Genomic DNA, 21,786 nt, shown 5'->3' on the forward strand with positions numbered 1-21,786 from the left:
TAAAAAGAAAGTATAGCTATAATAGCCTTAATACTAAAGGAAATGCAATTTATACTATATAAGCTACTAGCTTAGCTAGTAGCTTATTTTTTAAATTAATTAAATAGACTAACTTTTTAACTTAATAGCCTTATTTTTTAATTATTATAACTCTTTAATTTATATACTAATCTATATATATAGAAAAGAAAAAGTTAAATCTTCCTTAAAAGTTAGAGAGGAAATTGCAGTTACGTGGCCTTATTAGTACAAATAGAGGTATGTATTGGTATAAATAGCTCTACTCTTCTTTATTACCGAGGATCATGCCCTACAAGGCTGCCTGTTAAGTTGAAGTTGAAGCTGGCATGTATGTTAATCGAGAGGATCTTCACGTTAATCTCGAAGATATATCAAAAAGACTGTTTGTTTTGAAAGGATATATTACCTTCCGACAAGACCTGTCAGCACATCCCCTCATCTTGTTGATTCCAACACCATCTTACCAGTGTCGACTTTAGCCGCCATCATTATCGAATCCAATGTCTCCGATCAAAGTCTCCGACATGTGAGATCAGATCCTGATCATTCATGAGCTTATTTATCAGAACCTACCCCTCTTAAGGTCAATTTCAAGATGATCTCCAATCAACCCCTCTATCGCTTCGTCAGCAGAAAAGCTTGGCCCTCCAATACCAACAGAGGCAGTTGGATATGGCCTCATATCAGTGCGTCCGTTTTTGCAAACTCCGCCAGCTTTGGTCCGCCGTGGTCCGTCGTTCGTCCGTGAACACGATTGCGGAATGATAATTCATCCCTTTCTTACAACAACAAAGAACCACTGAGGACTTACCCGCGGATAAGGAACGAGACACGCAAATGATGTGACTGGCGGGTGATCATGCTCGACTTTGTTCTTGGTATGCCCAGGGTCTGCGACCAATTCCCAGAGGATCATAATCACCTCTAGCCTCTACATCGTTATGTGTTTAGGCGCTTTGATAGGCCTGGTATCGCCAGATTCTCCCAGCAGAATGCTGACAGGTGAGATAAGATGATGCCAACAAACGAGGGCTAAATCCGAGACTCTTGGTGTCTTGCAGCATCGTTTCCCTATGAGACTTAACTCCGGGGCTACCGAAGGGTCGTCAGACTTGATCTTACTGTCTACTCCGCGTATCCAAGCTTGGCTGTGCTTCTTAGCTGGTAAAGTTGAGTTGACGTTGGTTTATTACGTCTTATTTGGCTAATTAGGCACTTCTTCGTTCCTTTTTCGGTCAAGTGAGTCATTAGATTGCCATTATCCGACCCTATCGTGCGTGCAAAGTTCTCCATCTCAAGTGCTGAGCTGGTGTTGTTTTAGTATGAGGACTATTGTATTATGCCAAGCGTTATGCGGGACCACTACGAGGTTATCTGACTTCGGGCCAAGTCTCCGTGTAAGCGATTCCAGCAGGACGGAAGACCTAGATAGATCCTTGACAAGATATCGACTTACACCGAATCTTCTCATAACTAGTGAAAGAACAACAACAACAACAACAACAACAACAACACGTGGCATGGGATGGGATGGCTCTATTATCACAACCTACCCTCTTTTGAGACTGCTTATTTGGAAACAGCCTCTTTTATCCGCCTGCTCGGACCAATATTGTCACAGATGGTTTCAAATTCCACCAACGCCACAAACATGCAGCTCATTCTCGGCACAATAACACTCCATGAGCTAAAACATCGTGCACTTCAGAATGAGTATGAGCAAGGCCCCGTCATTAAGGCTCATTCAGATGTCCGCAGGTATTGGCGAGCGTTTCACTGTTAGCGTCGGAGCCTTGGCTGGTTCAAGCCCAATTGGGCTTACGAGATATCATCATGGAGGATGTAGGCGCGGACATGTGGTGGAGTCCGCCACTCCGCAGCCTCTTTACTGGCTGGCTGCTTTGTCTTATGCCCGGCGGTTATGCTGACAGCCCATACTAACTATACGCTGCGCAGCGCAGTGATGCCATATCGTTATGCTTGGGGCGGATTTTGTGCAGGGCCTTGACCTTAACTCCTGGGACCAGAAAAGTCAGACAGTTAGTGAGATGAGATTATCTCATTGTTCTCGTGGGTTATAAAGATAGTCGTATGTCGCTGTCAACCAAAATGTGTCAGTCTTTCAGAGTACTGAGACCAGCTCTCGAGCACTTATACAATATCTACCCCCTTTCTTCAGGGTCAGAAACTTCGATATAAGCTTAATCCAACACGATCTATACACTTAAGCTTATAGGTAAACGAAAATCAGACACCATGTCTGCCGAACCAAAAAGTCTCGAGGTCCCTGTGACCACGGATCGCCCCGAGTCTACAACCTCAACGCTTCGAGGAGAGGATGTTCAGGAGAAGAAGGAGGAGAAACAGGATGAAGATGTTGAGGCCGGCACAGTCTCAGGTAACAACGACAGCGATGAAGTTGACGAAGACGAATATCCTACGGGCATTAACATGTTCTTCATTGTTCTTGCTCTTGTCATGGCAGTCTTTCTCTTCTCCCTCGACTTGGTAACTCACGCCTCCATCACAAGCCAACAATCAGAGAACTAATATAGACGGTGCAATAGACTATTGTGGCAACTGCTATTCCAAAGATCACTGATGAGTTCAAGGGTCTTGACAAGGTCGGATGGTATGGTGCTGCTTTCTTCATGACTGTCGGTGCTTTCCAGTCAACTTGTAAGTCACAAAGCTTTGGGCCCCTTTTCCCCCAAACTTGTCGCTAACACTATCAAAGGGGGTAAAATCTACAAGTACTTCCCCCTTAAGACATCCTTCATCATCGCCATTCTCATCTTCGAGCTTGGCTCTGTCATCTGCGGTGCCGCTCCAAATGCCGAAGCCCTCATCACTGGCCGAGCCATCGCCGGCGTTGGCGGTGCTGGTCTTGGTGCTGGCGCTTACACCATCATTGGTTTCTCTGCTCCTCCTAAGAAGCGACCTGCTTTCACTGGTATCATTGGTGCCGCCTACGGCATCGCCAGTGTCATCGGACCTCTCCTCGGTGGTGCCTTCACTGATCACGTCTCTTGGCGATGGTGTTTCTACATCAACCTCCCCATCGGAGGACTCTCTGCCGGCATCATCTTCTTGTTCTTCAAGACTCCCCGTGCTGCTATTCCCGTCAAGGCCCCTCTTCTTGAGAAGTTCCTCCAGATGGACCCCCTTGGAATTGTTCTGATGATGGGCCTCACCATCTCGTATATTCTCGCTGTTCAGTACGGTGGACAGGCTCACGCTTGGGACTCATCTGTTGTCATCGGTCTGCTCGTTGGATGGGTCGCCATCTCTATCGTCTGGGCCATCTCCTGTTATGTTCAGGGTGAGCGATCCATGATTCCTGTCCGTATCCTCAAGAACCGCACCGTCTGGGTTATGAGCGCCTTTGCTTTCATCTTTGCCGGCTCTTTCTTCCTCGCCATCTACTACATCCCCATCTACTTCCAGTCTGTTCACAACGCTTCTCCTACTAGCAGTGGTGTTCGCAACTTGCCTCTTATTCTCGCCGTCACTTTCGCCACTATTATCAGTGGAGGTCTCGTTACCGCGACTGGCTTCTACCAGCCTCTCCTCATCGGCGGCGCTGCCCTTGCGACTGTTGGTGCTGGTCTGCTGTACCTCCTAGACGTTGACACTTCTACTGGAAAGTGGATTGGCTACCAAATCATTGCTGGTGTTGGCTGGGGTGTTGCCTTCCAGATTCCCATGATTGCTGTCCAGGGTACTGTCGACCCCAAGGATCTTGCTTCTGCTACCGGTATTCTTCTATGTAAGTTCTCTCTTCTGGTGTTTGTCAAGAACAGATAGCTAACTCTATGTAGTTTTCCAGGGACTTGGAGGTGCCTATGTCGTCTCTGCAGGGCAGGCTGCCTTTGTCAACCAGATGCTCCTCAACATTGGCGAGAATGCTCCTCAAATTAGCAAGGGACGTTTGATTCTCACTGGAGCTACCGCTCTTCGTGAATCCTTCAACTCTCAGGAACTTCCTATCGTCATTGACGGTTACATGAAAGGTTTACATATCGTCTTCGCCATGGCTATTGCCTTTACTGGCTTCTCGTTCTTAATCAGCTTGCTCACTCGCTGGAACAAGCTTAAGCTCGAGAACCTTACTGGCGGTGCCGCTTAGAGCTCTCTTCCTTTTCCTTTTCAAGTGTCATTGGTACTGTAGAATCGTGGGTACAGAGAATACAGGCTTGATAAGACTGCCTTATAGGTCGTGATGGATAACGAATGCCTAAGTGTAGCCTTGGGTTTCAACTTATAGAATAGTGGCCAAGTTATAATTAGAGCAAAGATAATCTCCTATTTTAGATATCTTAATAAATAAAGAAAAAATATTTTACTTACCTCTAATTAGTAGCTTTTAAATATTTTAATAAATATAATATTAGTTCCCTAGGCTAAGTTTATTATATTCTTTTTATATATTTAAAGACTACTTCTTAATATTTCTATAGTATATTCTAATCGAGAGAAGATATTTATAAAACTTAGAGTGCATCACTCCGAACTCAAGGTAATATCTACTGTTCATCCAGTCATCATTACTTGGAGAGTCTTTGGTATATGACTTAGACTTAAACGAGTTTATCGGACTTCATCCAAGAACTCTATTTAGTATCACCAACATAGTCGATGTCGCTTTGCATTGAAGAAAGTGGAAGGATATAGGGTAACCGCCTTTCACATGCACCGGGCTTCAACTCCAAAAAAGATACCCCTGCCATCTTCAACTCCGCCAAGAATTCCGACTCAAACCGTCCCCAAAACTGCGCGGCAGAAACCATCACGAGAGTTTACTGCGCCCACTAACGATGGTATATTTCCGCAGTAACTGAACTTTTTTTTCTTTTTTTTTTTCTTACCTCTTGACTTTGCGAATTGTCAACACAATGCTTCCTCTACGCTTCCTCCGACATCGCTCACCCTTTGCGACCTCTATCCGTACAGCTTCCTCTTGCTCGACTTCCTCCCGCCTCGAGACCCTGGCCAGGTCTCCGATCCGTGTCCTCCGATCCGTCGAAGCTGTCCGTCGCTGGCGTAACCCTCATGTCGTGAATCACCGATCAGTCGGCCTCGTGCCCACTATGGGCGCTCTTCACGAGGGTCATCTGGCATTGATACGCGCCGCTGCCAAGGAGAATCATCATGTTGTCGTGAGCATATATGTTAATCCGGCGCAATTTGGCATAAAGGAAGATCTGTCGTCATATCCTGTCACCTGGGACGAAGACGCAAAGAAACTGGCTGCATTGGATAGAGAACTTGCAGATGATGGAGGAAACCTGGGTCGCATCTCTGCTGTGTTTGCGCCGACGACACCAGAGATGTACCCCAGCGGCTTTCCAGGCCAGGAAGTTAATAGCAAAGGAAGCTTCGTTACAATTACGCCGGTTGGAGAAGTATTGGAGGGTGCTAGCAGACCAACATTCTTCCGAGGTGTTGCGACAGTGTGCTTAAAGCTATTCAATATTGTCCAGCCCGAGCGTGTGTACTTTGGCCAGAAGGACGTCCAACAAACAGTTGTCATACGTCGAATGGTTAAAGATTTCATCCTGCCCATGAAGGTTGTCGTTGAACCCACACAACGTGAACTCGATGGCCTTGCTTTGAGTTCTCGGAATGTGTATCTTGGTCCAAGACGAAGAGCTGTTGCTACAGTGCTTCCCCATGCACTATTTTCCGCTGCCGAAGTATACAACACAAAGGCTTCGCGTAAGAGAGAAGAAATTCTCGGCGCCGCACACAATTTTATCGATGCTACAGCATCCCGCCAATCCACACTTCCTCCCACGGAACGTGTGATCTTCGAGGTTGACTACGTATCTCTGGCAGATCCAGAAACATTAGTGGAAATCGACGAGGTTGATCCGTCGCGCGGAGCAGTCATGAGCGCAGCGATTAAGATGTTACCAGTGGAGCAGACTCAGAAAGGCGAGGACCTGGGCTTCAGTGGAGGTCCAGCGGTACGTTTGATAGACAATATCATCCTCAAGCCCCGAGAGCCTAAGGAACCATAGACGCTGGTAATATGAGAAATGAAACCCAGAAGGTATACCCAAACAGACCTCAACTGTTCAAAAAACGAGCCTATGATATCGGGCTAGCTAGGTGAGGTAAAGAAAAACGTAGAACCTCGACCCTTGCGATATAAAGATCTAAGTCAGTCAGTATACGTTCAAGGTAGCACTTTAGTGAGTTTATCTTGACATCGTATCTCAGGGCCTAAAGTCTTCCTGCTCCCGGAGCTAGATAGGAAATATGCTATTGTATTGACTGGATATATATGTATAAATTCGTATCAGTTGCTACATAGGTTGCTGTAGCTCCAAAAGGCCACTTAATCAAAAGACTGGTCGTGGATAGCCCTTCGCACATATCTTGGACAGAACTCCCCAATGGCTTAAAGATGGGCTCGAGCTCTCTCCTCTCTTTTCTTCTTAACTTGCCTTATACTCTTGCCGAAGGCCTCCTTCTCTTCCTTGTTTAATCTGCTAGGGACCTTGGTTTTTCCGCTGCGCTCACCTTCCACTGTTTCCTCCCAAAGCTTACGGCCGAGCTCATCGGTAAGTCGGAGCACACGGCTGCTAACCGTGGCGCCATCACGGCGGTTTTTGCCTTCACGTCGTGATTTGGCAATCTTTTCGGTAAAGTCCCAAAGTTTGCCTTCCGCTAGCAGCGCTCCAGTCTTGGGATCGCGAGGCGTTCGCCAGGAGGCGTCGAGCTGTACACGCGGAGGAATCTTGGAGTCTTTTGATTTAACAACGTGGAGGAGTTGGTCTTGTTCGAAGCGTGTGTACGAATTCTTCAGAGTCTCCTTATTGACAGCTTCAAAATACGAGAGATCACCCTGATGATAAAGTGTCTTGCCAAGCTAGATATTTTGTGAGCACAATGAAATGATGGGAAACACAACGGTATGACCCAGTGAAACATGTGTATGAAGACTTACCAACTGTGCGCTGTTGTGTGTTTTGCCTTGTTCAATCCAGATCTCTCCATTTTGGCCCAAGGGGGGAGTAAGACCCATAAGAGAGACTGCTGCCAACCAAGTGGCCTCGATGAAAGGCCATATCAGGAAGCAGTAAAAATCGTAGTTCTCTCTTCCAGCCCTTCTCTCCTGGTCCGCAAGACCAACCATTGTGACGTTGCCCTCTCCATCGCGGTCAATCCTGATAACTTCGTCTGCCTCCAAGCCTCGCAGGGTCCGATCCAGATTGGTGTCAAGACCCTCACTCGAAAAGATGAACTCGCCTCGAAACAGTGACGAAAGAAAGTATACTTGTTCTTTCAGCTCATCAAACGCCATGTCTTGCATTTGGGGCCCGCCTCCCCTCTTAACTCTCGAATACATTGCTGCACTGACAAGTGCCTCATAGATGAAGAGATGGATCGTCATGTTGCGATAAAATGACAGCTGAAAGCGGTCGACAGCATAGTATGTAGGCTCAGCAAGACCCTCGACCACACCAACAAGATCTTTGCCGAGAACCTCGAGACCGCGTTCGATGATTTCGGTGAGAGGTGCATTGCCGAAATGGGCCACGCGCCCGCCTTTCGCACGTACACGTTCTGTGAGCCATGTAACTCGCCGTTTCAATTCTTCCTTGCCCACTCCGCGACCGCGGAGTGTCAGAAGAACAGTCCCTATCAGTGCTGTAGGCATCACGACAGACACTTCGTTGATATCGCTCAGAACCTGATAGCCCATCGTGCGCAAAAGTTTCTCTCGTACTGCTCGGACCTCTGGACGTTGATGATCAGTATCGAGACCGCGCGGTACACTGGGCAGTTTTGATAGCTGGTCATCCAAAAACTTTCGTAAGCTCCAAGGCTCATGAAACCTAACATCCACGCGACCCAAGCGTAAAGAAAGGACGGAAGATCCGCCGCTCAGAAAGTCAGCAAGGTTCTCCTTCTTCTTGGGCATTCCAAGTAGCTCGGTAACATAACCCTCCGTCTCAATAACTTTATCGTACTGCGTGCTGACAGGGCATATGATAGCATCCTTAACACGCCCAGATAAAATACTATCGAGTACAAAACTAAGAATTCCAAACTTTGGAGGTAACAACTTCCCTGTACGAGAGCGTCCACCCTCAATGAAGCACTCGAAGTTGTACCCTTCTTGAAGTAGTGTGTCGATATATGACTGGACTAATGTGGTGTAGAGGACATCATCACCGAACGCTCTTCGAATCCACATGGCTCCTGCATGCTGAAGGAATTCGCCCAACACTGGGATGTTCAAGTTGTCCCCTGCGACCACGACAGGCAATGTAAGGCCTAAGCGGTAGCAGATGAGCTGCAGCGAGACGTAATCGACGTGCGATCGATGACTCGGCAAAAAGATGATGCTCTGTTTCTTCTTTGCTGCGACCTCAGCGACCTTCCGCAGACGCAAAACCTCTTCACTGGAAACATGGATACCTTGGTGATATGCGCGCGTCAGTAGCTGTGTGGTCAGATAGTAGGCCCCACGAATAAACGCTTTGCTTTCCATCTTGCATATCATATCGTCAGTCCACTTCTCCGCAAGTTCTTGAAGACCCGACTCAATCTCTGTGAGTCGATGGGCCCGTTTGGCGCCATAGTCTTTGCTGTCCCTCGGCAGCATACCCTCGCGCTCTTCAACAGCCACGCGGTGTTCAGCAAGCCGGCTGATCCTTTGCTGAAGAAGAGGAGCTGATAGAACCATGTTCTTCATGTTTTCTGAGAACCCGGAGTAGAAAACAGGCTGGCCAATGACACGGTCGTAGGCTCGCCATCCTTGACCAGATACATATAATGACACTTCGCGAAGAAATCTGGAAGTAGGTCTCGTCAGTTTGCGCCGAAATGTTTAAGAAGAGCCAATATGTGCGAGAATGGACACGGCGATGATGAAGTAGGGCACGTTACTGGAAAGGTTCAGAGCGGAATGAGGCAAACTTGTCCATCAAGGCCTCTTCCTTTCCCTCGGGAATATTCTTGGATGGCGACTCAACATAGCCACTGGGCTGGAGGGTGACTTCATCACCCAAGATCTGAAGGTCTGGCGCCGAATTGGTCGACGCATCGACCGCGTCTTCGTTATGCGACATGGCGGATGCTGGCTTCTCCAAGCTTCTTGAGTCGAGCGCGTGTAATTGATGTTCAACCGCTCTCTCTCATCGCAAGACAATGACAGAGTCACGTCACTATCCGAGGCAGTTTCGGCTATTATGATACAGATTCCAAGAGCATTGATTGCACTGCAGCTCATTACTATGACAAGTAATAAGGTAAGGTATCCTGGATGGAAGATCCAAGTTGCGACAGGACGGGATTGGCCGAGTGGGGCAGGCATCATTTGACTCTGCCGAGCGGCATGTGAAGCCTGAGGGAAGGAGCTTGGACCGTTCATTTCCCCAGAAAATTGCCTGCACAAAGCTCGGAATCGCGGTATATTTCCGCCCAACAATTTTTTCTAGGCTGTTAATTCTCGACTTACCATACACAAGGTGCCTTAGCTATCTGCGTCACTCATTAACCATGGCCAGCGCACCACAACAGGCTACGCAGAATCTGCTGGCCAGAGCGCATTCCCCCGACAGCGTGAATCGTATATACTCGGAAAAGATCCAGCACCGCTCGCTCATCCTGCGACCAACCTCTCCTCCACCTTCAACAATCAACGCGCGCGCCGCACGTCGGAAGGCTCGTCAAGATAAAAAGGAAAAGCAAAAGCAGAAACCCAAGCCACTATCGTCTCGAGAGAAGCGAAGCTTAGGCCTTCATGACATACCTAAGGATGGCCAAAAATACCACATCTATGAGCCTTTGAGTCAAATGTGGCTTGGATATGCTCGAGAGCTACTTGGGAACGATCTTTCGACTGGAGGGCCCAGCGCAGCAGCGAAACTAGCCAGCGCTGAGTTCCATGGTGCTCCCATCCAGGTTGTTCGAAGCCATTGCCCGAGTCGAGTTGGCATTTCAGGTGTTGTCGTCCGCGATCGCAAGTTTGTCTTCGAGATTATCACCAAGAAAAGAGGAGTGAAGGTTGTTCCCAAGGAAGGCACTATTTTTCGAGTCGAAATAACGATCGATAACGGAGCCTCTGGTGAGAGCGGGCCGAACAAAAAGTTTGCTTGCGAGGTTCTCGGAGATCAGATGATGCTAAGGGCAGCAGATCGCGCCAATAGAAAGTTCAAAGCACACTTTCTGTCAAATATTTAAGCGTCTTCAGGACCGGGATCATAGATTATCGACAAGGCTATCCGGGGCGTTATGGATGACGTCGGCGCCTCCTATGCTGATTGAGTATTTGAAGCAAGACAAATCAATCGGATGATGGCCAAAGTATCATTAATTGGGTACTGCCGTATCCAATTGGGCGTGGTGTTACCACCTACTCTGGGCGAAAGACTGTGTGCCCATCCCTACACATAGGGCTCTTCCAAAACGCATGTGTCTCGCTTTGCAGGCGTCATGATACCACGCTTTTGAGGGGACAAAGGTTGTCAAGGTTCAAGATACACAATTTTGTATCAACTGGGTTGTGATATTTACGCCTCGGTACCGCAAGTTTTTATAGTGTTTATCGCAACCCACACCAGTTGGAACTCACATATCTGACGCCAGCGTTAGCCGCAGTTGTACAGCGACAGTCAGATACAACTCCACGAGAGAGTACGCTCGAGTAGTATTGAGCGACCAACACTCATCAATAGTTTCCATTGGAGGGTGAGTGCATGAAGAATGATTGGAGAGTATAGTTACGCTGACATGAATAGTGTTGGGTGGACTTGAAGGCATGGCAAAATGCGACATGTCTGTAAATAGAATCTAGCAATTCACTCAACGACATTTAATATAGCCATGACGTGGAATCGTCGTCTCGCCGTAGACACAGTCTTTGAGTAGCAGAGCAGACGAGGCAGACTCAGAGAGTTCAGCCTGTCGCCACGCCTCAAGGGGGGGCCAAGAAATGAGCTCATACCCGACGCTGTGACCATCTAGGCAAATGCCATTGCGATTCACGAGAACGTTGGAATACAATGGCCAGAGCCTCCGAACTATTTACAAGTTTCAATTGGCTCATATTGATCTTATTAGATTTCAAATATGAAGAGTAGTATCCTGGTACCTTGTACGCGATATGATCATCCATCTTGTCTTTAGCCCTCCAGTTCTTTCCACGTCCCAAGGGAGAAAAGGTAAGTTAGCATAAGCTTAGGATACCTTTTGCTGAGTCGACACCCTACGGATATATCGAGGACCGATGTTTTCTTGCCCCCCCAGGGACGTCTCATACAAAATTGCACAACGTGATAGTTTCGGTTTGCTTCTTGCTAACCGCATGAACTCCTATAGTTACGCAATTTGAACATGCTACACATCCTGATATAAAGTACTACGAATCTTGACAACTATGCTGATCCATAGGCTTCAGCCCTAAAACATGTCTACATGTAGCTGAGAATTGTGTCTTGTGGCGTGCATACTTGGCAAAGGCTGTAGCCCAAATTGGGGTTTCAAGTTCTGATTCGTGGGGAGGCAGAACGCGTCGCGCTTTTTAACGTGTTGCGTGCGACGTGCCGCTTCTAAGAATGTCATACTCCGTACAGTCCCTTAATGTGTGACGACACGTGACCCTTCGTGTTTCCTATGGTTCCACGAGATACCTTGGGGTACCATTTTTTGATGGTGAAGTGCTACGTCTTTGCCACATTGAATAAACGGATAGCTAGCCCAACTTTCAAACCGGTGTCCACTCGGAGATTGGATACTGATCGATGTATCGAATAGAATCTCCTGACCCATTCGGCTGGTAGCCAATAGTCTGGTGTCTAGTTCGACCAGTTTTCCGAGCTCAAGCCCTGATGACAGAATGTCCAAACTCGAAGTGGACAGTCTTCAATGGCATTCTGCAGTTTGTCCCCATTTTAGGATCCAGCCCTGAAATTCAGTTCAGTTTGCTAGCAGTATAGGCCGGTAAATTCTCGGCCGTAGTCCTGTGTAGCTGCCACTTTGAGTTCTTAGAGCGGGCTGTGACACAACTAACAACTACTACTTAACCCCACTAATCAGAAGCTGCCAGTTAGGTGGCTAGATGACAAGGACAGTGCTATTTGATGAACCCACCAGTAAGCTGTAACCTGAGGGATGGTGTATGGCCACTTGTAAACTTTGGTACCTCACTATCTGATAAATGGTTCCCCAAAACCCTTCCACTCGATTTTTTTCGTTGCCCCGTTTAATAAAGGTCACTCAAACCACAGCGTTTACATCACCACCGCAACATCACACGAAACCCTCTTCTAGTCGGATCCTCGAAAAAAGAAACATCAATCTACCAAGCCTTCACGTCGCGCTCCCCCGCCGATCATAACAATTAACACTATCGTTTACGATATCGCATACCGCATCGCCCTCCGCCTTTGTCTCTGGACCATCGCTTCAAGCAGCCTTTTGTGCTCCGGTATCCTTACCTTGAACTAAAGCTTTTTGCATTACTGTTGCGCGTTCGCTCCAGCAATTTTGCCAACAAGCATTTTTAGTCACAGTACAGCTTCTGGTCACCATCGCTCAGCTGTCACTTGCATCATCCGTCCCGAATCGACCTAAACTCGACATTCGCGCCCTCAACCTGGAACGACCAAGACGTTTCACACTCACTACCGTCTTCCGAACTGTTAATCAATATGCCGACTAATCTTCCCTCGAGCTTTGCCTCGGCTGCCGCTGGCCAAAATGCTAATTCCAGAGGAGGAAGAGCTGATGGAAGAGGAGCTACTTCTGGAGACTGGTTAGTACTCACTTTAGTTCCTACTGAACTGCTTTGTTTCCCGGGTGGTTTTTCAGCGGAGACAGTGGCTTTCTCGAAACCCTTCTTTGGCCTTGGGTAGCTGGACCTGGTATCATGCTGGATGTTGTGCTGCATACCGTGTCCCCCAAATGCCCCGCGTGTAGCCCGTGGTTGTGGTGTGCAATACCCTGTGTGCTGCACAGCGCTTGGCTTGTTTGTCGCGATGGGCGCTTGAGAATCTTCGGGCACCTTCTGCCCTGGTTTCAAGAATAGCAAGTGTGCTTGTCTTGGTTTTAGTGAACCGTATGCCACTTGTGAATATCACAAAATTGCCTGCTACTGTTGCACGGCCCACCACAACTTGTCATGCATTCTCCACAAACTGCATATTGGTTTTCATGAACTATCACTAATTACGTCTCAGGGCAAGGAGAGATGGCCGCTCTACCAATGGAACTCTTACCTTCCGACGATCATCTACAACTCCTTTGGGCCAGCCTTCTTCGCAGCCGCCGCCCTCGACGGATCACGCAGTTCAGCACCCCACTGCCGAAAGCCCTGTGTCTGCGTCTCCATCGACATATGAGCTGCCACCAGCGCGGTACACTAAAGAGGACTTGTTAGAGATGTACCGTCCACAAAGGTTAGCCGACGACCCATCTCGTCTATTTGCCACGGGGTGGAATCCTGGCCAAATGAATGGACATACTCCTAGAGGCTGGGGTAAAAGCAACGACAATCATATCCCACAGGAACCTGGCGCGTGCTGGGATGATTCTGGAGATTCAATTCCAATGGGACTGCAGGATATGTCGTTGGAGGAGAAAGAGGTGCGCCGCCCCCGCACTATCGGAGGTGTTCAAAGTTTATGCTAACCACTAGTAGGCCTTCCATGAGATAAACTCGCCGCTTAAACCTCCGACCCAAAACAAAGACGCCCACCAGGGTGGCGCAAATGGACGTAAAGCATCCTTATCCCAGGGCACTTCCAACACTTTCGGCGTCAGTTCACCTTCGTCAGCTACGCGACCCGGGACTCGCCGACGTGAGACTATCGAATCCAATCCCTTTGGTGGAAGTGCTTTAGCATCTCCCACCGCTAATCGCTTCTCTCGTGACGATCCCTCTTATTGGTTTCAGCGCAGCAAAACCGATCTCAGAGAGGCTGAAGCCGACGAGTCCGATAGTGAGGTCGTTCTCCGTGACGCTCCTGGAAAACTCCCTCCTTTCGGTAATCTGATGCGTTCCAATACGGGCGGTATCGGGGGTACCAATCCCATCTGGCCACCCTCCAACCAGACGACACCTGGTGTAGGAGCCTTTGGTAATTTCGCTCTGCCAACTTCGCCCGCCGTTGGTGACAAACGTGTTGGCGGTGCTGCTAGTGGGAGCAGATTGGCTCATCTCATTCCCAAGGACAGCTCGGATAACCTCAGTGGCAAGGCAGCTGAGGGTCAAAACCCTCTCAATCAGCAGTCTTGGCGGTCTCGTCCTCGAACTGACACCGATCCATTTGGTGATGATACCCTATCTGGAAGCGCGGTTCTTGGCGGAGCTCAGGATACTGACGCTGGTGGGATGTCTCATCAAGCAAACCGAGCAGGAACCCTAGGAACCCCGGTCAAGGGGTCCGCTGGCGACTTCGGCATGGCAGGCCTAAATCTCAGATCCCATGGGGATGAAGGCCCTGTCAGCCCCTCCGAGACCAATCCCTACCGCAGCCCTCCTGCGGACCGACAAGGCCATGATGAGATCGATGCCAATGACGACAAGACTCACGGCGCAAGCCTTCACGATGGCCCTGCGAACTTCGGCTCGATTGGTCGTGGTTTTGGTGGCTATGATGGAGGTGATCGTAGTCAGACCTCGAGCGTTGGCGCGAAGGCCTACCCTTCTTTGAACACTTTATCAGGTTGGCCCGCTTCTGGTAATCCTCCCATTGGCACTCCGGATCGTGAACGACCCAATCTAGGTGCTGCATTCGGTGCTTCTCTTTTTAGTCCTATGGGTGACCTCCAGTCGCCCGGACTGTCCAACCTAAACAATGTCTTTGGCCCCGCCGGCACTGGTGGTCTTGGGACAGGAAGCATAGGCCGCGGTAGCAAGATGGGCTCACTTTTCCCTCCTGCAATGCAGGCACAGATGCAGAGCCATGAGCATGATAGCCTCTCCGATTCTTTGCCCGACCTACGTCAGAGCAACCCTCTCGGCGCTATTGGCCGAACAAACTTTGGCGTACCTCTTCGCGAGGGCGACAGTCCCATGCGAACTAATCGCGGTGTGTTCGGGGCACTTTTCCCGGGTCCTGAAGCCTCCCCAGCACTGGGTATCTTTAGCACTGGGGAACCCAGTCATTCCACCACCACTGCAACTGCTCCTCAATCCCTTACTCCCGTTGGTGGAGGTCTGCCATTTGGTGGTGGACAAGCCAGCACTGAGCCTCCTACAACTCAGGCCCAACGCACAATGGTCATGCCAGATCGTATGAGATGGGTGTACCTCGATCCCTCTGGACATGTCCAGGGGCCCTTCACAGGACTTGAGATGAACGATTGGTACAAGGCCAACTTTTTCACCCCTGACCTCCGTGTAAAGAAAGTCGAGGATCAGGAATTTGAACCCCTGGGTCAGCTTATCCGACGTATAGGAAACTCGAGAGAGCCATTCTTGGTTCCTCAGATTGGTATTCCTCATGGTCCCCCTACCCAAGCTGGACCTTTCTCTCCCCAGGGAAACAGCGGAGTGGTCCCTCCCCTAAGTGGTGTGTTCCCTAGCTTTGGACGCACTCTTACGGCTGAGGAACAGAACAATTTGGAAAGACGTAAGCAAGAAGAGCAGTATCTCATGGTACAGCAGCGCGAGTTTGTCATGCGAGCTCAGGCTATGTCTAAGTTCCCTGGCCCAATGCTCCAGCATCACTCCAGTGCGCACAGCTTGCAGAGCCAGCCAAGCTTTGGTAGCATTTCGTCCCCAAACCCCATCGGAATGCCTCACCAGCAGCCCATTGGTGCTATGCCACCTTCCGGGGCTTTTTTTGATGGAACTGGACTGGTTGGTGGTCAAGCAACCATGCCATCGGGTTCGGGAAACGGAGACCCTTTCAGAGATGATGACCTAAACAATCTCACAAATAACGAACGCCAGGTACTTGCTGGCCTGCAAGGCTCTGGTGCTCCACAACCTATTGGCGCTCCTGCCGTTGATGCCGCACGCGCTGGTCTTCCGGACACCGATAACCTGGAGCAAGATCCCGAGGGATTCAAGGAGCGCCTTCAAGAGTTCGAGGCCTACCGAGCGCAGTTCGAAGCTGAAAAGGCGGCCAAGGATATTGAGGGCAACGGCGAGGAACCAATTGAGGAGCCCTCCCCTGCCTCTGAGGTAGCCTCTGAAGAAACCCAACGGCCCATAGAGGCCCCGGCTCTAACTGGTAAGGCTGCTCGAGCTGCCAGGAAGAAGGCTGCTGAGGATGCCTTGTCTCTGACTCAACAGGTCCAGAAGACTCAGGCTGCCGCTGCCGCCGCCGCCGCTCAGCCAGTGGAGCCCGATATGCCCATGCCCTTCCCTCCTCCTGCATCCACTGGTACTCCACTTCCGGCCCCGACAGCTCAGCGTGCTCGTTCAAATCTACCTGAGCAGTACAACCGCTCTCAGACCGGAACTCCTGATAGCGTATCAGTCAATGCTCAGCCACCACCTCTGGCTCCTTGGGCCAAAGACCATGGCGCGGAAGGACACAAGGGACCTAGTTTGAAGGAGATTCAGGAAGCTGAGGCACGAAAGGCTGCAAAGGCTGAGGAGGCTGCTGCAGCCCAGAGGAAGGCTATTCTTGAGCAAGAGGCTGCGGCACTCAGAGAGAAGACTGCTGCCGTTGCCAATGCTGGCCTGCCTGCTACCAGTACTTGGGGTCACGGTTCGCCCGCTCCTTCTGCCAGCCCCTGGTCCAAGCCCGGACCCTCCAAAACCACTTCTACTTCTACCCCTTCAGCTTCAGCCTCCAGCAAGAAGACCCTCGCTGAGATCCAACGTGAGGAGGAGCTTCGAAAGCAGAAGGCAAGCCAGCAGGTGAGCTCACAAGCCGGAACGCCGACAAGCGTATCAAAGAGCTATGCCAACCTCGCTGGGAAACCCGGCCAGTCTACACTCACGAATGCTGCATCTGCGGCGGCGGCTGCGGCCGCGCCACCCCCCGGAAGCGGCTGGGCAACCGTTGGTGCTGGTGGCAAGATCAAGGCACCCGTTGGCCCCTCGTCTCAAAGCCGATCCGTTAGCGGAACAACCATCAAGCCCATGACCTCTCCTGTGAGGTCTGTTTCTAAGCCAGCTGCACCTACTAACGGCAAAGCCGAGGGCGGCAACACTGCTATGGAGGAATTCAACAAGTGGGTGAACCGGGAGCTCTCCCGGGGCATCACTGGTGCTATTGATAGTAAGTCCCATGGACAAGTGCAGAATGATTCTATTTGACTTGAACTAACCAAGTCCTCCAGTTCCCACCTTCCAGGCTGCCCTCGATGTGTTGCCCCTCGACACTGGTTTGATTGCTGATGCTGTTTACTCCAACTCAACCACCATGGATGGCCGTCATTTTGCCGAGGAGTTTGTCCGCCGCAAGAAGCTCGCTGAGCGCGGAGTAGTCGAAAAGCAGCCCGACAACAAGGGAGGAAATGGAGGCGGTTGGAGCGAAGTTGCCAAGAAAGGAAGCTCGAGCAGTGCTGCTGCTGTCGCCACTAGTCCTCGCGATGATGCCAGCATGCAGGCCGCGGGGTTCAAGGTGGTGCCAGGCCGCAAGAAGGGCAAGAAATAGACGACTGAATCTGTGTGCACTGGGTCCTGTCAGAGACTTCGCTGATTACTGTCTGCTGAAGATGGCAATACTTTCCCTGGTTGAGATAGATTGTTCTGTCTGGCATCGGGATAGGATATTCTGCAAGCTAAGTCAAGATGTACCTCAGAACTTTGAGTCTAAAGGGCATTGAGATAATGTATGATGGGGAAGAAAACAAGAAACTGTTGATGACATGGATGTTGGAGCTGGGCTGGAGAAATATCTCGTTGTTTCAGTTCTTCGACTTTCATTCGACTACAAGTTATTGCTTAGTGTGTAGGAGATTAGCTCAAGCCTCATGAAGCGTTGTTGGTTATCCAAATCTCCCATGCCTGTCACCTTGTGAAGCTACAGTGATTCCAACCAAGTCTTTTGCTATGTTTGAACAATTTGCTCCGGGAAACCCAGTATCGAAGGACCAGTTTGAAGCCATTTCATTCCCGGCCTTTTCTATACTTCATTTTACTCTTTTCTATCATGATTGACATTTGACCTAGGTAGCCAGGTCTGTTTCGTAGCTAAATTCTCTCTTCAGGAGGAGATTCTTAGTCCTTCCATCAAAGTCTCCAGGGTCTTCCAACCCTCGCTTCCCTCCCATCTCTCCTTTCCTCGGCCCATTACGCTCCTTACAGCACTTCTTGCCTTACCCTTCCATTTACTGCCGATGGACTCAACTGAAGGGCCCCAGTTTTCAAAGACAGACACCAGCTCGTCAGTTCTCTGCACAACTGTAGTCCATGCACCCTCGTCAACAGTCCAGTCTCGCGCTTCATCGGATGTCGTGGCTGCTGCTCCCGGCAGAAGACCGCTACCTGAGGATCCTACGGCTGCTCGCCAAGCTCGCTCTGCTGCATCAATAGCGCCTGCGTAGTCCCTTCTCCAAGCGCGCAGACGTGACACCAGGGTCCAGAGTTCCGAGCGCTGTGTGATGAGGGGAATAACTTCCTCTTCAAAGAGTCGCATCACCAATCGTTCTGGTGTGCCACGGGGAGGCTCATAGACACCAGAATCCGAAGACTTTTCCACAGAGAGCACGGCGTCTTGAAGCAGCGCCCCGAGAACATCCGCATCGAGAGCGTCTTCCGACTTGCGGATCTGGATAATGTGCTTGAGGGCGAGGATCATGTCGGGAATAGCAGGTGGCTGCACACGCGAAGCCAATGTGAGCACGTTATCCCAGATTCGCCAGTTATCGTGTGCAATAGAAGCGCCTCTCTTGTAGGCCGCCAGGGATTGTGCCAGAAGAGTAGCTGGATCGCGATCTGAAGGCTTAGACGCAGCGGAGAGAGCAACATCGTCCTCTTCGTCCTCTGCAGGGACAGGTCCAGGGACTTCTGATACGGGAGCAGGGTTGTTTTTGGCCTCAGCAACAACCTCACAGTAAAGACTCCAGAGAGCACTTCCCAAGTTACTCCAGGTTCGGGCATCTTCGCCTCCAGCTGTGTCGCTTGCGGATCCAATAGAACGATTGAATGCCTCAGCGGCATCGCTGAACTGCGCAAGTCGCAAGCTGATATCTCCAAGACGACTCCACATCTCGGGACTCAAACGGTTGACAGCTGTCGCCTTCTTATAGGCCTCACGGGCCTTCTCCCATTCCTTGTTCTGCAGGTAGTACTCGCCGAGTGACTTTTGAGCTCTGGCATATCGGTGTTTTGAGATTTCCCACGCACGCTCATAGTAGGACGGTTCGTTTTCAATGTCACCTAAGATACAGAAGAGTCGGGGAGCATTGGGTGGAGGAGGATCGCGCTCAGGGCCAGAGAAGTCTACAGCCTTGAGAAGTGTGACATCTTGACCTATATCCTCATCATCAGGGTCGGAGATTGACGCTTGATCGCCAGTACGATGGAACAGCCTCCATCGAAGAATTCCCTTGGCCTTCGCCTCACCACCACTGCCACGGCCATCTTCATCCTCAGACGCAGCGGCGCTGGCAAGGCAGAGTGCAACTTCAGCCCACAATCGAAGGCGCTTGAAGATCTCGAGAGCAGAAGCGAGAGAGCCGATGCCAGCCCAGGCGTAGGCCAGTTCAGACTCGAGATGCCATCGTGGAGGTGAACAGATAGCGTGGATGTACTCAAGACGTACGTGAGCTGGTGCGGACTCAGAGGCCTTAGGCGCAGGCAGGAAGGATGTTGGTTTGGGCTGAACAGGCGCAGAAACTTCGTCAGGGCTGGTGATTTGGATAGCAGGGGCATCTTTTTCCGAGCTTTGCTCCTTTTCCTCCGCTTTTTGTTGGGCTTCGGCCGTGGTATCAGTGAGTACTTGGTCTGCCACAGCCTGAAGCTGAAGGACACCTCTCTCAACCGTTCGACTGCGGTGGACCTCGATTCTGGACCGGACTAGCAAAGCCTGAGTGTATATTTGCCAGTTCGTGGACTTATCTCCGATGACTCTTACTGCGTAGGGCAGCACCTCTGCTGAAGTGAGGGTATCAATGGGCGAGAAAGCATCCTTCAGGGTAGCCTCAGTAAGGAGAATGATCTGGTCGAGAGGAGAAAGCTGAGGCTGATCGTCAGGTGAGAGATCAGCCAATGCAGCGGGAAGGGAGGCCTTCTTGTCGTTTCCGTTCGTTTCCTTGGTGAACTGAATCTCCTCGTGTAGAGTGTCGTCGTTCAGCTGAAGAGCATCTGGCTTTGCTTCCTCTTCAGCATCGTCCACTCGCTGCTCAGAACCGCTCTTGGCCAAAATGACAAGCTGGCTGATGCTGTTCTCTTGGAACTTGGTTCTCTTTCCAAGGGCACCCGAAAGTGCATACTCTAGGCCGCTTGTTTGTGAGGCCTCCTTGATAGCTTCCTTGGCCTTGTCGTCGCGACCGAGTAGAATGTAGTTGTTGGCCGCTTCGATGAGGAACTGCACTTTATCATCGCGATTCCAGCCATCATCACCAGATGCCCAGACCTCCTCTCCGAGAATCTTGGACCTCACATTGTCGATTCCGTCCATAATCTGGGAAGCCAACGTTGGCACGTCACTCCATTGGGAGCTTCGAGCAAAGTTGGATCCATGTCCAAGAGTGGGCTGTGTCAGGAGCTTGTAGTGCCAAATATTAACTCGAAGCTGTGTCCAAGCAACACTGCTCTTGATTGGCTTTTCCTCAGAAGATATCTCCACTACATCATTGGCGACTTGAGATAGCTCTTGCGTGATGATGTATTTTGCTAGGGCGAAGAGTTCCAGGTGAGGGATGTAGGCATATGGTGAGACGCCGTCAACCTCAAGGTAGCTGAGACAAGCCTTATGGAGATGAGCGTGGCCCTTTTTCGCATCATTCGACTGCTGGCTAGCCCATGCCTTGGTAAAAAGTGTGCTTAGAGGCGCTGACTCCGGAAGGACAGGACCAGTGACGTTGACTTGAAGAAAGGCGTTCAAGGCAGCAAGACCAACAGCCAGAGCTTGGGGAATATCTGTGTCTGTAGCAGGTTGAGTCTTGGAATCAGGTCCGGATATCAACTGAGTAATTAGAGCTTGTATCAAAGCCCCGGCCACCGGAGCTGGGTCCGATACGGAGCCGGAGGTAGAGTTCGGGGCGGGTTGTGACTCGGCACCGAGGTTCTTTGAGAGAATGATAGAGGCATAACGCCCGTTGCGCAAAGCGCTACCGCATTCGCTCAAACTGACCATAGCTATAGGTGTAGGTAGTTGTCCTCAAGACAATATTTTATTTCGCCTTAGTTGACCAAGATTTGGCGCCAGTTGGGCGTCAACGTTATGGCGTTGAGAAGGCAGGGTTAGGTCTTGGCCCCGGCCTTGCACTGCACTGCACTGAACTGAACTGAACTGAACTGAAGATCTCTCTCTGCTATTCTGATATGTGAAATAGGCGAGGATAGAAGTGCAGCAACTCTGAGAGTGTATTAAGACCGTAGGAGGTGTTCTCGACTTATTCCTCGGTTGGTATAATTTTTGGTGAATGGTGATGGAGTTGTGCCTGGTGTTTACTAATACAGCCAGTCGTAGGCTTCTATGGACTTCGCCGTTTGGTTTTTTTTTATTTTGTTTTTTTTTCTCACTTCTCCGCACCGCTCGCTGCCCCTCATCGGCCGGCCACCGAGAACGACGGAGTTTCCCCCCACCAAAAAGTCTCCGTCCCGGCCGAAGTGTCGACGGCCCCAAATCGAATGATCTTCTATAGCTGCATCTTCGACAGTTACAGCATAAAATA

General features: G+C 50.2%; 6 protein-coding genes across 6 annotated transcripts; 4 read left to right on the forward strand and 2 right to left on the reverse strand.

The window, feature by feature from the left end:
- Window positions 1–2,277: 2,277 nt before the first annotated feature.
- FSUBG_833 (HC-toxin efflux carrier TOXA) lies at window positions 2,278–4,150 on the forward strand (the record flags this gene model as incomplete). The annotated part of the gene is made up of 4 exons (XM_036686727.1): window positions 2,278–2,529; window positions 2,589–2,700; window positions 2,759–3,790; window positions 3,843–4,150. 4 exons carry the CDS (start codon window positions 2,278–2,280, stop codon window positions 4,148–4,150), a joined length of 1,704 nt encoding a protein of 567 aa, XP_036543419.1.
- A 766-nt stretch (window positions 4,151–4,916) lies between these two features.
- FSUBG_834 (pantoate-beta-alanine ligase) lies at window positions 4,917–6,044 on the forward strand (the record flags this gene model as incomplete). Its single annotated transcript, XM_036686738.1, has 1 exon — window positions 4,917–6,044. One exon carries the CDS (start codon window positions 4,917–4,919, stop codon window positions 6,042–6,044), a length of 1,128 nt encoding a protein of 375 aa, XP_036543420.1.
- Window positions 6,045–6,427: 383 nt separating this feature from the next.
- Window positions 6,428–9,107, reverse strand: FSUBG_835 (acetyltransferase; the record flags this gene model as incomplete). Its single annotated transcript, XM_036686749.1, has 3 exons — window positions 6,428–6,898; window positions 6,977–8,831; window positions 8,926–9,107. The coding sequence occupies 3 exons, from the start codon at window positions 9,105–9,107 to the stop codon at window positions 6,428–6,430; spliced, it is 2,508 nt and encodes an 835-aa protein (XP_036543421.1).
- Window positions 9,108–9,537: 430 nt separating this feature from the next.
- FSUBG_836 (ribonuclease P subunit POP4) lies at window positions 9,538–10,221 on the forward strand (the record flags this gene model as incomplete). Its single annotated transcript, XM_036686760.1, has 1 exon — window positions 9,538–10,221. The coding sequence occupies one exon, from the start codon at window positions 9,538–9,540 to the stop codon at window positions 10,219–10,221; it is 684 nt and encodes a 227-aa protein (XP_036543422.1).
- A 2,468-nt stretch (window positions 10,222–12,689) lies between these two features.
- Window positions 12,690–17,597, forward strand: FSUBG_837 (GYF domain protein; the record flags this gene model as incomplete). The annotated part of the gene is made up of 4 exons (XM_036686771.1): window positions 12,690–12,793; window positions 13,218–13,623; window positions 13,679–17,219; window positions 17,281–17,597. 4 exons carry the CDS (start codon window positions 12,690–12,692, stop codon window positions 17,595–17,597), a joined length of 4,368 nt encoding a protein of 1,455 aa, XP_036543423.1.
- A 552-nt stretch (window positions 17,598–18,149) lies between these two features.
- FSUBG_838 (TPR repeat-containing protein) lies at window positions 18,150–21,245 on the reverse strand (the record flags this gene model as incomplete). The annotated part of the gene is made up of 1 exon (XM_036686782.1): window positions 18,150–21,245. One exon carries the CDS (start codon window positions 21,243–21,245, stop codon window positions 18,150–18,152), a length of 3,096 nt encoding a protein of 1,031 aa, XP_036543424.1.
- Window positions 21,246–21,786: the final 541 nt, after the last annotated feature.

This window comes from Fusarium subglutinans (genome assembly GCF_013396075.1).
Source record: "Fusarium subglutinans strain NRRL 66333 chromosome Unknown NRRL66333_c0000004, whole genome shotgun sequence".
In the NCBI taxonomy this organism is placed as follows: domain Eukaryota; kingdom Fungi; phylum Ascomycota; class Sordariomycetes; order Hypocreales; family Nectriaceae; genus Fusarium; species Fusarium subglutinans.